A 15,392-nucleotide genomic window follows, 5' to 3' on the forward strand; every position below is an offset into this window, starting at 1 on the left:
GGGGGCGTATGGACAAAAACGGGAATGACTCATCAGGTCATTCCCTTCTTTAAGTTTTATCTAAAGGGAGAGTCAGTCCTGCCTAGACTATCAGGCAAGCCTACTAAAGAACCAGAGAGGCAAACGTACGCTCTGGGTCAGAGCCCCAGACATCCCGCAGAAATGATGAGCTGCATGCCATTCTAGGAGGCCCCTGCAACAACCCCACCCATTACTTCCCTCCTCCCCCACCTCTCCTGGGCTACTGTGGCAGTTATCCCCCCATTTGTGTGATGAAGTAATAAAGAATGCAGGAATTTGAAACAACACTGACTTTATTGCCTCTGCAAGCAGAGATCAAAGCGGGGAGGAGAGGACAGCCTCCAGCTGCTATAATATTCCAGGCAGGACTGAATCTCCATTAGACAAAACTTAAAGAAGAGAATGACCTGGGAGTCATTCCCATTTTTGCCCAGTCACCCCCGGCTGACCTCACCGAGGCCAGCCAGGAGCACTCACGGGACGACAATGACAGATACCAGTCATACTGTACTGTCTGCCGTCCGGAAGGGAAGGGAAGGGGATGCTGCTGTGTAGCTCTGCAGCACCGCATCTGCCAGCAGCATCCAGTAGACATACGGTGACATTGAAAAAAGGCGAGAGAGGATTTTTTTCCCCTTTGCTTTCACGGATGAGGGGGTGAGGACATATACCCTGAACCACCCGCAACAATGTTTTTGACCCTTCAGGCTTTGGGAGCTCAGCCAAGAATTCCAATGGTTTTTGAAGAGTGCGGGAACCGTGGAATAGTACAGTCATCAGTCGCCCCTCCCTCCGTGAGTGTCCATTTCATTCTTTGGCTTTCTGGTACACTTGTCTCAGCTCCTTAAGTTTCAGCACTGTGTTGAGTCTCTATTGTGGCCTCTGTCCATCATAGCCTTAGAGATTTTTATCAAATGTTTTGGCATTTCATCTGTTGGAACAGAGATCAGATTCAGTATCTCCCGGTGCCCAGAGTTCTGTGATTCCTGGTAAAGTAGCAGACTATTTGGAGGCCTAGAGCGGGGGGGGGGCAAACATTTTGGCCTTAGGGCCACTTCTGGGTATGGAAATTGTATGGTGGGCCATGAATGCTCACGAAATTGGGGTTTGGGGCATGGCGGGGGGTTGAGGGCTCTGACTGGAGGTGCGGGCTCTGGGGTGGGGCCAGGAATGAATTCAGGGTGCGGAAGGGAGCTCTGGGCTGGGGCATGGGGTTGGGGCGTGGGAGGAGGTCAGGGGTGCAGGCTCCAGGCGGTGCTTACCTCAAGCAGCTCCTGGAAGCAGCAGCATGTCCCCAGTCCGGCTCTTACACGGATGCACAGCCAGGAAGCTCTGTGCACTGCCCTGTCTGCAGGCACTGCCCCCACAGCTCCCATTGGCCATGGTTCCCAACCAATGGGAGCTAAAGAGCTGGTGCTTGGGACGGGGGTGGCACGCGGCAACCCCTGGCTGCCCCTGTGTGTAGGAGCAGAGGGGGGGACATGCTGCTGCTGCTGCTGCTTCTGGGAGCTGCGCAGAGTGGGTCAAGCCCCCAACCCTGCTGTCCAGTGGGAGCTCAAGGCCTGGATTAAAAGGTCTGATGGGCCAGATGCAGCCCGTGGGCCGTAGTTTGCCCACCCCAGCCTAGAGAAAACATAATGAGCTGTTGGCCACTAGACCCTTGTGGACTGTTGTCCATATCACATAAGGCTACCTCACAAATGGATCTGTTGTTGGAAAGCTCAGCGGTGAAGCCAAAGACTGAAATGGTATGGGAAGTCCCGATTTCAAATCTCAAAAGGTCCCTTATAAAACCAGCTTTCAAATATGTCATTTTAGTATTATAAATTGCATTTAATCTAGAAATTGGGGAGGGAAAAAATGTGAAACTAGGTTTTGTATTACATTTGCTTGTTTAAGATGTAGAAGACAAAATGTCTGATCAGATTGTAACGTGTGTGTGTATATACATACACGCCAATGTACGTTCATGCGCACACTCTCCCCCAGCCCATGCTAATAGATGTAGGGTGCTCACATTTATAAGTGTTCCAGTTTCATCAAGAAAGAAGATTTGTCATCATCTTCCCCAGAGGGGAACTTGGTACTTAAAGCTCAGCCCAATGCATTTTGAAATGACTAAGTTGTTAAAGTTGAAATGGCATTTCCTGATTTTGACTATAGAGGACTTATGTTCTGTTGATATCCAGTCTGCATTCATACTATTACCATACTCCAAATCTAATTTCCATAAGGAAAAAGCAGATGATTAACTCAGCCAAATTTGGATGGCATTGTTGATCCCTATAAAGATACAGTAGAATGATGGAGTGGGGATTTATTTGGCAATAAAAAAAAATCTTTCCCCATTACTGCTTAGCTTCCTGAATTCCTGACAACTAGCAAACTACTGTTAATGAAAGCAACTTAACTATGATTGTTTTAATGAGTTTGGCACACACCATTTTCATAATTAACTTAAAATATGAGACTGTTCTGTGAAGGCAGCTTGTATCATGTCTGTTCAGGTCATGACCATTACTGAGTTGCATACAAATTATAGGGGACATTTGTGAGAACTACTTAATCTTGTATTTGTACTTTCCTATGCAATTCCTTCTTGTGTTTCTCTCCCACATAAAAAAGCTGCAGGAGAAAACTTAGGTAGAAATCGCTGTACCCAAGCTGCTCCAGAGATCCGTTGCATGTTCCCCTCTGAGAGGGGACCAATGAGACTATGACCAGAGCTGGATCAAGACAATTTGGTACCATAGGCACACCACAACATGACTCCTCCAGGGCTCCCCGTGGCCCTGTCCGTTGTTGGAAGTCTCAGTGGTGGGGAGCATCCCTCCCACTCCAGAGAGGCAGGAGCAGCAATATGGGGCTCATTCTTTCCCCCAGAATTGGCAGCAGGGGCTCCCCTTCCCTGGGAACAGCAAGTGTCCTCTCTAAGGCATGCGTGGCAACAATGGGAGGCATCACTTACCCCGTCTGTGTGGGGCATCTACTGGGGTGGGTGCACCTGCTGCACTCTTCCCTCTCATACCAGAGACACATCCCCTGCTCTAGTCATGTTTGCAGAAGGCAAGGCAAGCAGGCAGACTGAGTTAACACACTTTGAGATGCCTAAGGCAACCGTCATTTTTTGGGGCTATTGCATCAGGCTCTACAACCAAAGGCAAATATTGCAACTTTGGTTACACCCGGGTCATGTTTTCAAGCTTGTCTTTGCCACTCTAAGGGCTACAAACATACATATATATTTTAGTGAAACATGAGGTTCTGATGTAGTTGACTCAAGACCCAGGTTGGGCCTATCTGACTTTGAGTATGGGGTGATCTGGGGCATGGTCTTTAAAGCTGGAGTGCCAGGAGGCTATACCTCTCAAGCCGTGTGGATCTCTGCCACCTTTACATGTCTTCCACGGTCTCCCTGTGCTTCCCCTCCCCCCCCCCCACGGACTGGGGAATATGTCTTAGCAACTGATTGCCACCTGTCCACTGTAACTCTGTCTGTCCTGTCCCTTACTTCCCTGCTTTTCTGTGGCCACACACCCTCTTCTATGTTGCCAATAGGCCATGGAGATTTTGTAGAGAGGAATGCAACAGTTATGCATAGAGGGATGAGACTGCTCCCTACATCATCTTTTTCCCAGAGGGTTGGACCCTCTGTGCCTGTTCCAGGTTTGCTCCTATCTCACCACACAGCATGGGGGCTCTAGGGTCTAGTCTTGCAAAATACAGGAGGTTGAACTGGACTCAGGTGCTTTTAGTTTACAAGTCCTTATTTAGTCAATAAGGAATGATCTGCGCTCTTGTCTGATTCCAGAGCTGGGCAATGAAAACTCAGTATTAGATTGTCAGCTGTTTGAGGCACGGAGTCTTTGTCTTGCACAGTGTCTAGCACATGTGGGGCCATCAGGCACCACGGTAATACAAATAATCTTGGTCTTGTATGTTTAAACGTGTGAATCCCTAATGCAGCAATTTCTGATCACTCTGTCTGTATTGATGTGATAAGGTTAAGAATGTCCTGGATGATATTCTGGAGAAACTTCCTGAAGAGTTTAACATGACAGAAATCATGCAGAAGGCCGCTGTTCGGAACCCCTATGTCCTTGTTTGTTTCCAAGAGTGTGAGAGAATGAACCTCCTCATTCGGGCAATACGCAGATCACTTAAACAACTGAACCTTGGTTTGAAGGTAAGAAAAGTGAATTTCTTTTACTACAGAATAACTAGTCTGAATTCTTTGATGCCAAGTATGCTTATTCTTCACAGGGGGAGCTGACGTTTTCTCCTGACATGGAAGCACAGCAGTCAGCATTGCTTTATGATAGTGTGCCAGATGCATGGACCAGGCTGGCTTATCCATCCACCTATGGCCTTGCACAATGGTAAATATGCTTCAGCACCTTACCAAATAACGTAACTCGTGTTGTTTAATTACCATGGATAATAGTCGCATGGCTCTTTCTCATGTATATAAAATCTGTCATTTTAATTCAATTCATTTTCACTCTAGAGACCAAATGAATATTGCTGGAATACTAATCTTTAAATTGTTTCTAAACTTTTCCTTCTATGCTTTCTGCAAAATTGGAATTATACAGTGCAACCACTAGGGCCTGTCATTTTCAAAAGGAATAATGTCACTGCAGCCCCATGACAGAGTAATTGGATGATGTTCCTAATCGCAGATCCACTAGCCTCACTCCCTCAACCCTTTTCATGCTGGGCTCCTTGCACTACTGTCTTTGTGCTTGTCCAGATTCAGAAAAGAGCTAATCCCACCCTACCCTTGGCCTCTTAATCTACACATACCTTTTGACTGCTTCAGCCCCATGCTTTCTTCCCACAGAGGCAATGCAGAGCTCAGCTGGTACACAGCGTCTCTATACTTCATTGAATTTCATCCTAATGAAACTGTCACTGTTGTCCACATGACTATGTCGGCATTGAGGTAGTTGCTGCTTCTTGTTTCAGGATTAATGACCTCCTCATGCGGTGTCGAGAACTTGATACCTGGACACAAGATCTTGTGCTCCCTGCAGTGGTGTGGCTTTCTGGATTCTTTAACCCTCAGTCTTTTTTGACTGGTGAGTAATAATGGCTAATAACATTTGAAGGAACAGTCTCATATAGTTTCAACTCCAAATTGTAGGTTGAAACAGTTTTTACAAACAGGTTTTATTTTTAATCTAAACATGCCTTTAAAGTGTTAGCAGTGTTTCATGATGCAATATTATGCTACTGCATGAGAATGGATGACTGAAATTGACTAGAAACAGACTGGTTTATTTTCAATATTCAAGTTGAAAAGACTTAGAAATTAAGACAAATTAAGATGTTAAAAATGTTCACTTTTAACAATCTAATGTGTTCTAGAAGTGTACAATATCATGTTTGTTATTCTTGACTCTGCCCTTTAAAAAATGTGTTGGCAACCATGTTTAGTACATCCAGGGCCTTTACTACCTATGGGAGCTACTACCCATGTGCTCCGATCCTACATGGAGTACTTCTTACTCATGCAAGTAGTCCCTATAACTCAGTGGTATTAATGGCATGAGTAACAGTTTGCACAATCAGGCATCTGGAAATAGTTTTTTTTTTCCCTCCATCATAAGTCTTCAGTCTCCAAATCATCATGTTCAAGTCTGGAGGTGAGAAAAGGAAAGAGATGCTGAGTTAATTTTTTGTGCTTGATTAAAGAAAAGAGAAGTCTTAGACTTAGTTTGCTGATGTAACCATTGCTTTTCCATTCAGTATTCTTTAACCTAAATGTGTTAATGCAGCACTCTGTTTCACTCCTTCTGTTCTTAACTTGTAAAATATTTTAATAGTGTAAAGGAAGTGAGAAAAAGTCTGGCATTCTTCCCAGTATATGTAGTGCTACAGTACGGGATAAAAATCTTCAGCAGTGTATTAATCTGCTCCCTAAGGCCTTGTCTACACTACAGGGAAAGATCAATCTAAGTTACGCAATGAATAATGTAGCTGAAGTTGGTGTACTTAGATCTACTTACCATGGGGTTCACGCTACGTTATGTCGATTGGAGACACTCTCCCGTCGACTACCCGTGTGCTTCTTGTTCAGGTAGAGTACAGGAGTCAACGGGAGAGCGATCTGTGGTCAATTTAGCGGGTCTTCACTAGACCCGCTAAATCAACCGCTTCATGTTGATCCCCCGGTAAGTGTAGACAAGCCCTTAGTCTTCATGTTTACAATCCACATACATGATTTCAGAATCTAAAGCAACTACCTAGGTCTCTAGAAGCCATTGTCAAGCTTCAGCAGCTTTTCATTCAACCCATTAGTTTGTAAAACCAAATTCCTCTCAGGGACTTGCCACCCCACAAGTCCTTTACAGCTGGTGTCTCAAAATGTTTAATTCTGCAGAATCCCAAGCCTTGTCGGTGGACAGTTGGTGATCCACAGGCTATAGTTTGGAAATCAGTGCAATAATGGGGGTTACACAGTGAAGAGAGACTTGTAAATATGTTTTAAATTCTCAGTAGCCAGTAAAGGCATTCAACTAGCCATTCACATTAGACCACAGCCCTGAGGCTTATACAAACACACACCCCTTTCTCTCTCAGCCCCTGTTGATTCAGTTTGCTGTCAGGTATCATGATTTTCATCAGAGCCAGTCAATATTACCCCTTAGTCATCCAACTCACTGAGTGACAATGAATATGCAGCTTCTGCAGTATTGCTAGCCTGGATTACGAATCAGAGAGCAGGCACCTCTTTTTGTGCTCAAATGAATATGTATTTTGTTCTGTTGCAAGAGAGCTGACTGGATGGGGTGTTTGGTTTGTTTTTCATTTCTTAAAAGTTCAAAAGCAATTTATACAACTAATTTCTTGCAAACTGCCAGAGAGCCCCAGTTGTGTAGCTTTAGGCTCTAACAAGCCTGGGCAGGGTGCTTGGGGAGCAGTTGTGGCATTAAAATTATTGTCTATGGTGAACTGCTCAGAGTAATCGATTGGCTTTTTTTAAAGCTATTATGCAGTGCACGGCCCGCAAGAATGACTGGCCTTTGGATAAGATGTGTCTGACCGTAGATGTTACCAAAAAGATCAGAGAAGATTATGGCCACCCACCTAGGGAAGGAGCATATATTTGTGGTCTTTATATGGAAGGTAAGATGTTTGTTTAAATTTCTCGATATCATCTGCCTCATAATGACTGATGTTTGTTTGAATTTTTCTGCATTCCTCATGCATACATTCTGCTACTCTAAAGTGGATTACTTTCGCCACATGGAGTTAGAGCTAAGTTCACTGGTGAGTTTGGGACTGATGATGGATTTAGTTAGTCCTTAGTTTTAGACCAGGATTCATACATTCAGACATGGCCAGTGTCTCTACTTAATAAACTTACTCTACCATTAACAAAGAATTAAACCTGACTGTATAACAACAGAGCAGCAGCTTCACCACATAGTTAAGGTTAAGAAACACTTCCTGTTTAAAAGACTCCAAGGCTCTTACTTGGATTGTCTTGAAATTTGCAGTGCTTCAAGGAGGTGCAGAGTAGCATTAAGAGGGCAAATTTGCTGTCATTTCAGCAAAGGGTTTCTGAGATATGGCTCTCCTAAAAATTAACTGTTTGCAAAATAACCTGGTACTTCTAACATGGTTTTGCGCTCAAGTGTGGGCAAAAAGATCAGTCACTCTTATCCTCCCAGAAATGATCTCAACCACCTGGAATTTCTCTCAGTAAATTCCCTTGGGGAAGCAATATTGAAAAAGTTATCAGGGTAAAGTTTGAATGTTCAGGTTGGCATGAGCTAAACTGACCTGCCTAAAAGCATGAAATATGCATAGGCAGAAAGAATAGGGATCTTCTGTAATTAGGTTTTCAGGCTGTTTAAGCCATGTAGTTACTGTGGTTATGTGTCATGCCTTGGTCATTGAACCTGAGCTGCACCTGCGCACTCCATGTTTGAATCCTGCCTTAACAGCTTTCAGAGAACATAGGCTGAGCATGCTGGTTGTACTTGCATTCTGCAGGGGCTTATTTTGGAAGTTTTGCCCTGAGAGCAGAACTTCTAGTTTAATAGTGAGATTTTTAAGTGCTGTAAAATCAATGTTCAGACCCTTTCACTTTAGAAATGTTGCCAAGGAATGAGCCTTGTTTAACAGATAATGATAGAAGATTGTATCAGGTAGTTATGGTAATGGAATCATGTTTCCTGCACAATGGAACTGAGCATGATCAAAGGAAAGCAAGTCATTGGGTCAAGGGGTTCCTGATACACATGAGCTGCTCATAACACTTTGAGGTTCTGATTTTTTGGGGGCAGAGCTAGGGAATACTTTCCTAGGCTGCTTCTCGCAGTGGGGATGTGGTTCCAGGATCACTGCCCCTGATGCTTCTAGAATGGAAGTGCGACCAAAGCATTTAGCAAAGGTTTCTGCTCTTCCCCCATCGTACTGAGAGCAGGCATACAATGCAGAAATGGGGGTGAGGAGCTGGGCCTAGGCATGTTCAGTGCAGTTCATTAAGATGACTGAAGTAGTTCCACATCTCTCTGAGCTTTCCATGTTGCAGATAGATGTGAAGACCCTCTTCCTCAGGCACCAGAACCCAGATCTAGATTTCTGCATCTCTACTTAGGAGCTGGTACATGTGTTCCTTCTAGCCCTGCTAATGAGTGAGAGGGGCTTGAAGCTGCAGGTGTTAGAACAGTGCAGGGAAGAATGAGGTGGAAAGAATAGGGTTGTGTTGTACAGTGAGGGATTCAGCGCTGTCCTTTCCTTACTCTATGCTAGATCCTTTACCCTGCGGATCCTGTGTATAGGCAGGAGGGGGTGCTAGACAAGGAGATGATGCAGAGGTGGTGAAATGACTAACAAACATGTAGTCAGTACACATGAGGATGCTGAGAAGTTAATCCAAAATGTTATTAAATATTCCAAAACAAAGACAGTAACAGTTAAGTTTGCCTTGTGCCCTTTCAGAATGTTAACTTCACCTGCACTCAGTGCAATACAAACTTCTGAATCCCAGGAAATACCAAGTTATGGTACATGCCATTCGAGCGATACTACCTTAACCTGTGGGTGATGTCCCAGCACACAGACTAGATGTTACAGGAGTAGAGAGGTTATTTAACTTTGCATTTGGCACTGGAATAGTGTCCACTATTCAATAAAGATTTGATAAATTGGAGAGGGCACAAATAAGAGCTATGAGAATGATTAACAGATAAGAAAACATGCCTGACAGTGTTGACTTGAGGTGCTCACTCTATTTAATAAAGACTGTTGTTAAGGGGTGACTTGATCAGTCTATAAATATCTACATGGGGTATAAATATTTAATAATGGACTCTTCAATCTAGCAGAGAAAGCTATAACATGATCCAATGAATGAAGATGGAAGCTAGACTAATTCAGAAAGAAATAAGGTGTAAATTTTTACCTGAGAGAGTAATTAAACATTGAAATGTATCAAGGGTCATGTTCTCTATCACTGTCCATGTTAACATTGGCATTAAGAATTGTTTTGGGCCAGTTCTGTGTTGTAGAGGGGGTCTAGACTATACGGATTACCTAATCACAATAGTCCCTTCTGGCCTTGGAATCTGGGAACAGAACAATGTAGGACAGCATATTCATACAGTCTAACCCCTTCTCAAGCAAAAACTCTGATTTATATCAGCTGTAGCAAACACGTGCTACCTACCCACTCCCTGGACTACACTCAACCTAATTCATACAAGCCATCCTAGACTTGGAAAATGTTCCAACCCTCTAAGTCTTAAAGATTCTGGTCATGTATTCCACCACAACTGACAACCTACAGAACTCAACAGCTGGAAAGGTACAAAGCACCACAGACCAACTTTAACTTTGTGGTCATACACACTCAAGCCTACTGTAGCTCTTAAATATTGGCATCTCTAAGATCTGCACACAGCTGTTTCCTATAATGTACACTAGGCTAAAAGGTCAGTACAAGATGAGTTTTCCTTTGTAAGTCTAATCATTGGTTTATCCTGTCTTGTGGCAAATCCAACATCAGTACGGCTTTACATGTCTCATCAAAATAACACGCTCCTCAATTTCCTTATAAACCTTACATTAGGGTTCATGAACAGTCAGTCTCCACTCCAAACCCGGTTCACCTCCAGCATTTATAATGGTGTTGAAAGTGTTTTTAATTTATAAGGGGGAGTGGGTGTATTCAGAGGCTTGCTCTATGAAAGGAATCACCAGTACAAAAGTTTGAGAACCACTGCCTTACACCAAGCAGAATTCAGGAATGATGGGGGTGGTTTGCACATACAGAAAGTAACAATACTTGTGTTATTTAGAGTGATGTAAATTTTAAATAGTATGTCATACTCCCCCTCTTAGGGCCTATTCCTGTGAGCTGCTGCATGACCTTCAAGTCCCAGTCAAGTTAATTGAGGGCTCTTGCCAGCTTGCAGGATCTGGCCTATCAAGTGTGAACACAACAGGTATTACCTTGATGAAGCTTGTGGGGAACAGGGCTGACCTTCACTAGCTACATCATGGTAAAAACTTACCTGGGCATTTTCTCCACTGAAACTTTACAGCAAGCCAGCTCACTCCAGTGGGCTGTAATCTCTTTGTAAGAACACACCTTTTTCTTCTGTCAACCTTTCACTAGGTTTGTCTTCACTAACTCCCATGCAAGTCCATGCTTTGTCTGCACTACAACAGAAGAGCCAGGGTCAGCTGGCTTGGAATGCAGGGCTAGTGTAGCCATTTGGGCTCAGGCTGGAGCTGGGGTTCTGAAGCCTGGAGAGAAGGGAAAGTTTTAGAGCCCAGGCTTCAGCCCAAGTGGCTACACTGCTGTGTTAAGCCCTGCAGCCTGAGCCCATGACCTGGAAATCACAGCTGGGTTTTTTAATGGTTGTACTGAGTTACTCCATTTAGATCAACTAGAAGAGGGCTGGATTCTCTTCTCACACTGAAGTATGTTGTATCACATGTTACCATAAGAATAGACCAGTCATTTAATCATGACAGCTATTTGCATCTCATCACACAGCTCTATCTTGAGCTTGGCAATGTTCTGGGTGGAATGCTGAGTGTGCACGGCACTGTGGCTCACAAATTACCTAGTTTTGCCACATCTGCTCTATCCTCAGGAAAGGCATCTACTATTAAGCGCAGCATTGTAATGTACGAATGATTCAAGTTTCCATTTGGAACTGTGTGTCTGTTTTTGATACAGGAGCACGATGGGACATCCAGTCAGGGCTCATAGCTGAAGCCCGGCTCAAGGATCTGACTCCAGCAATGCCAGTCATCTTTGTAAGAACTATTCCAATTGATCGACAGGAAACCAAACACATATATGAATGTCCAGTATATAAAACTAAAACCAGAGGGCCCACGTATGTTTGGACTTTCAATCTGAAGAGCAAGGAGAAGTCAGCTAAGTGGGTACTTGCAGGAGTAGCCTTACTCTTGGCTGTTTAACAGTGAGCCGACAGTCACATGTGTTGTCACACAGCCCATAGTCAAAAGGAGATAAATGTTTTTTTCACATTCAGCTGTTGTGTTGTGGAGCAAGGTAATCCTACTGTTGTACAATACCGCCACCCATGTCTGTCTCTCTAAACTAGATTTATACCTGTTAATGAACATTTTCCCTGAGAGAGGAACTCCCCCCCCCATATACACACAAAATACTCCTCTATTGAAAATGCTTTATTATCTCTACACAGAGTAAAACATCCAATATTTTACACAAATTTTGACAATCTGAAGCTGCAGTACTAGGGGTTTTTAAAAAGTGTTGTTTGTAAAGCCTGCCTTTAGCTAAGCAGACAGGTAGGAATTATTTAAGAAAATTGACCCTTTTAATTGTACAGTGTTAAGTATCACTCTGACTGCAGGTGCATCACTGCTGAACCAACTACTTTTTAAAAATAAACTGCACATACCAGAACTGAATTTCAATAAAGTTTTCAAAAGGACTCCCTTCTATCTTTGCAGGGGCAAAACTTACTTATGCCCACAAACTGAGGCATGCAGTTACTTGATTTACTCATGCACAAAAAGGAGGGCTTTCAAAAACTTGGCTCTTTAATAGTTTGCTTAGGCCAAAAATTCTCACCCTCCTCCCCGCCACTCATTAAATTTTTAGTGCCACACAATTCCCTTCACAGCCTTTGGAGTTAAGCACCTACTTGGTTCTGTAGCCCTACTGAAAATTAACCACTGAAGATTTAAAAGTGCTGTTCTGCTCTGTATACAGATGTCTATGCATAAAAAGAATATTCTGCATGTTGATTCCTCAGGAAATGTTTTAGTAAAGACCAATCAGTTAAAAAAAAATCTAAAGCTATATTCTACAATTCTATGTTGTATAAACATATTGTAATAAAAAAATTTAAACCCTGAAGTAAAAAAAAAAAAAACTTGTCTGCAGGTCAGGCAGCTGTGCTCAGCATCTTCAATTGTCTTCACTCAGTTGCTTTTGTAAACTAGAAAACAGGTAGAAAAATGTTATACTTAATGCTTTTGAAAAGTATCAGATTCCCATAAACTAAAGCTTTGATATTAGATGGTCACAGCTCCACAGAAGCACACAAAAAATTGAGTCAAGAAACAAATCTAAGTCTAACTCTTATAATATGAAATACTGGTTCAGTTTCCAAATTGCCTTATTCATTTGCACAGTAAAGTTGATTGTCAAGATTTCACATGAGGTCAAGGGGAGTTTTGCCATCAATTTCTGTCAGCCCAGACTGAAAGTCACAGTACCAATTTAGATGTTTTAGCAAGTTTTATGATGGGCTTTGGTCTGGGTTAAAGCTCCACAAAGTTATATTTAAATGAAAACAACATTTTGAGAGCCTGATTAGAACTAAGGGAGCACATTTAAAAGTGTGGATTTCAATTCTAAAGCAGTTATGTAATTATCACCTTACCTTTCAAGATATTCTTTAACATTATCATAACCATAAAATTTTGCCAAGTGGATGAGCATTCCTGTGGCACAGCGGCCATCACGCTTGCGACAGTAACTGCAGTTACAGACACCACGACAAGGAGGGCAAATCCAATCCTGAATTACAGACAAGGAGAAAAAGGTATAGGGGTAGAGTTATCTACAGAGGTATTAGGGTTGGAGAAGACAGGTTTGCATCTATTACTCACCTGAAACAAAAGAAAGTGCCACTTTTATGTAACAATACCTTATGCAGGGCAATACTGTATTTCATAAATAAATACTTTAGTGGATAATATTAATCAATCTTTTGATTAAAAAAGTTTGCAATACTGAAGAAACAAAAAATATACATTCTTGGAATTTTTCAAAGCTCACACTCAACAAATTCTAGTCATACTGATTTCCCTAGTGTTGTAACAGAATATAAAAAGCAGGACTCTTCTGTTCCAGCACCCTAGGATAAGGTGATAAAAAAAACCTCCATTATTAAGGTTCAGGGTAACTATGGCTGAGTCATCTTGAAAGGTTGGTCCAATTAGCAGCTCCAACCAGGATATAAAGAGAGGTGGAATGTCTCTGAGCCAGAGAACAAGGCAGAAAAGGTCCTCAGGCAGGACCCCCAGGCTAAGGTTTATGTTTAAGTTACCAGTAAAGCCAAATTCCAGGAAGCAGTGGGTTTGGACGCTAACTCAGAGGTTGTATGAAACAGCCACATGCAACATTCAGTTAATATGAAAAGAAAAACATTTTTAATGTCCTTTTAAAAAAAATATTTTTTAAAACAGGCTCAGAGGAAGAAGAGGAGGTCTGCTGCCTGTAACATGTTACTTCAGGAGTATTAGATAAAAACGAAGGTGGCTATTGCTCTGGGAAGCAGACCTAAGACCTTGTACAAAAATGTTGGGCTTTTTTGTTAGGCGGCTCAGGGTTAAGTCCTGCTCTGTCATGCTGGAAGATGGGAACCAGGAGAGTGTCTCGAGGGGAGGGCAACAAAGAGGCAAGCTTGGAGAGGAAACTTAGGCTGAGTTTTATTCTGTTAATTGTATATGAATTGCCAAGGCAGCCAGACCCCATGAAAGGGGATGGATTTGGACATGATGGGGCTAGGCACTCTGCTGAGGATAGGATAGGGGCTCAGGGAAAGAAAGAGGACCCAACCCTGAATTCTTGAGGTTCTTTCCTTCAAGGTTTAAGTTTAGAATCTGAAACAAGTAGCTTGCATTGCAGACCAAAGCAGACCAGTGAAAGCATCAGGGAAGGAGGAAAAAAGCTACACAAGAACTTGGGAGAATCAGGTCCCCTTTCATCCTCTCAACCTCATGAGTTTTCTTTCCTCCACCTGAGAGCAACTAAGAGCAGGCCGAAAGCCCTGCTCTCTCATCCCTCAGCAAGATAAATATCAATCACAGCCACACTACTCAGGCTTTTATGTGGCAGAATGTTTGAATTTCATGTTATCCCAGAAATCCGTGATGATTGTGAAGCTAACAAAGCCAATGAACTGGATACTTACTGGATCCAGAAGTGCCGATTTCACATCTTCACCATATCGATTACGAAGACACGGTCCACAGAACTGTCCTCTCACACCCCCGCAGCCTTGATTACGACAGATTGTCTTAGTGTCAATTGTCTTCTGCCGACACTGGTGGCACGTACTGCCCTAAAGTATATGGAAAGGAGGGAGGAGAGAGACACATAAAAATTTAGCATTTCACATCATGTTGAACTTCTTGACTCCAGGTGCTGGAATTCTCTCACACACACCTCAGCTGGAGGTGGAAAACACTAAACTTTCTCCTTGGGAACCAGAGGCAACTAGATTAATAAAACATTAGGAAAAAACGCAACTTCCACCACCATGATCATTTCTACAGTGCTCAAAAGTATGCGAGGTATTTTACAAAACAAAGAGATGGTCCCTGTCCTGAAGGCTTAGGAATCTAATGTGCTACATGAGCCCTAAGTTATATTTCTGGTTCCAATCCACTCATGGCAAATGCTAGGAACCCCCAGAGTCACTCAGCAGTTCAATATCCACCATTCTGAAATTCCAGGGTATTAGATAATCTTCATGACAGCATCAAACCCCAAAACAGAGGGGCTTGTGTTCATTTTAAATCTGTGCACAGATAAGGTGGCAAAGTCGGTGTTTATAAGAGTAACTCTGCTTATGCAACAACATGCCACAGACATGTATTAATGTCCTTTTGAATAACCGTCTCTCTTCCAGGTTTCAGCACTCCTCTCACATGATAACACTTCAGAGTAATTTATGGCAAGGGAAACAGAGGAACACAAATGGAATGTGGAGCAATTTGCTTCTAGGTCACTGGCTTATATGTGCCCAGATCATTCATGGCTATGTCCACTTCCATCTAATAGGCCTTTGGTGGAAGTGAATTAGTGGTCTCAATATAGTTCCCGCTCAACAGGTAAA

General features: G+C 42.9%; 2 protein-coding genes across 15 annotated transcripts in view; one reads left to right on the top strand and one right to left on the bottom strand.

Annotated features, from left to right (window-relative positions):
* Positions 1-12,455, top strand: part of DNAH11 (dynein axonemal heavy chain 11) — a 296,073-nt gene extending 283,618 nt beyond the window's left edge. For all 13 annotated transcript variants that reach the window (XM_030550733.1, XM_030550734.1, XM_030550737.1 and 10 more), the window contains 5 exons: positions 4,025-4,207; positions 4,285-4,400; positions 4,990-5,102; positions 7,012-7,152; positions 11,225-12,455. In XM_030550733.1, the coding sequence (XP_030406593.1) occupies positions 4,025-4,207; positions 4,285-4,400; positions 4,990-5,102; positions 7,012-7,152; positions 11,225-11,472 (801 nt within the window). In that variant the 3' untranslated portion in view covers positions 11,473-12,455. The remainder of the gene's footprint in view (positions 1-4,024; positions 4,208-4,284; positions 4,401-4,989; positions 5,103-7,011; positions 7,153-11,224) is intronic.
* CDCA7L (cell division cycle associated 7 like) overlaps positions 11,688-15,392 on the bottom strand; it is a 32,264-nt gene continuing 28,559 nt past the window's right edge. For both annotated transcript variants that reach the window (XM_030550747.1, XM_030550748.1), the window contains exons 8-10: positions 14,466-14,615; positions 12,930-13,066; positions 11,688-12,482 (exon numbers count right to left, since the gene is read on the bottom strand). In XM_030550747.1, the coding sequence (XP_030406607.1) occupies positions 12,452-12,482; positions 12,930-13,066; positions 14,466-14,615 (318 nt within the window). In that variant the 3' untranslated portion in view covers positions 11,688-12,451. The remainder of the gene's footprint in view (positions 12,483-12,929; positions 13,067-14,465; positions 14,616-15,392) is intronic.

The sequence above is a fragment of the Gopherus evgoodei genome, chromosome 2 (genome assembly GCF_007399415.2).
Source record: "Gopherus evgoodei ecotype Sinaloan lineage chromosome 2, rGopEvg1_v1.p, whole genome shotgun sequence".
NCBI classification, from domain to species: domain Eukaryota; kingdom Metazoa; phylum Chordata; order Testudines; family Testudinidae; genus Gopherus; species Gopherus evgoodei.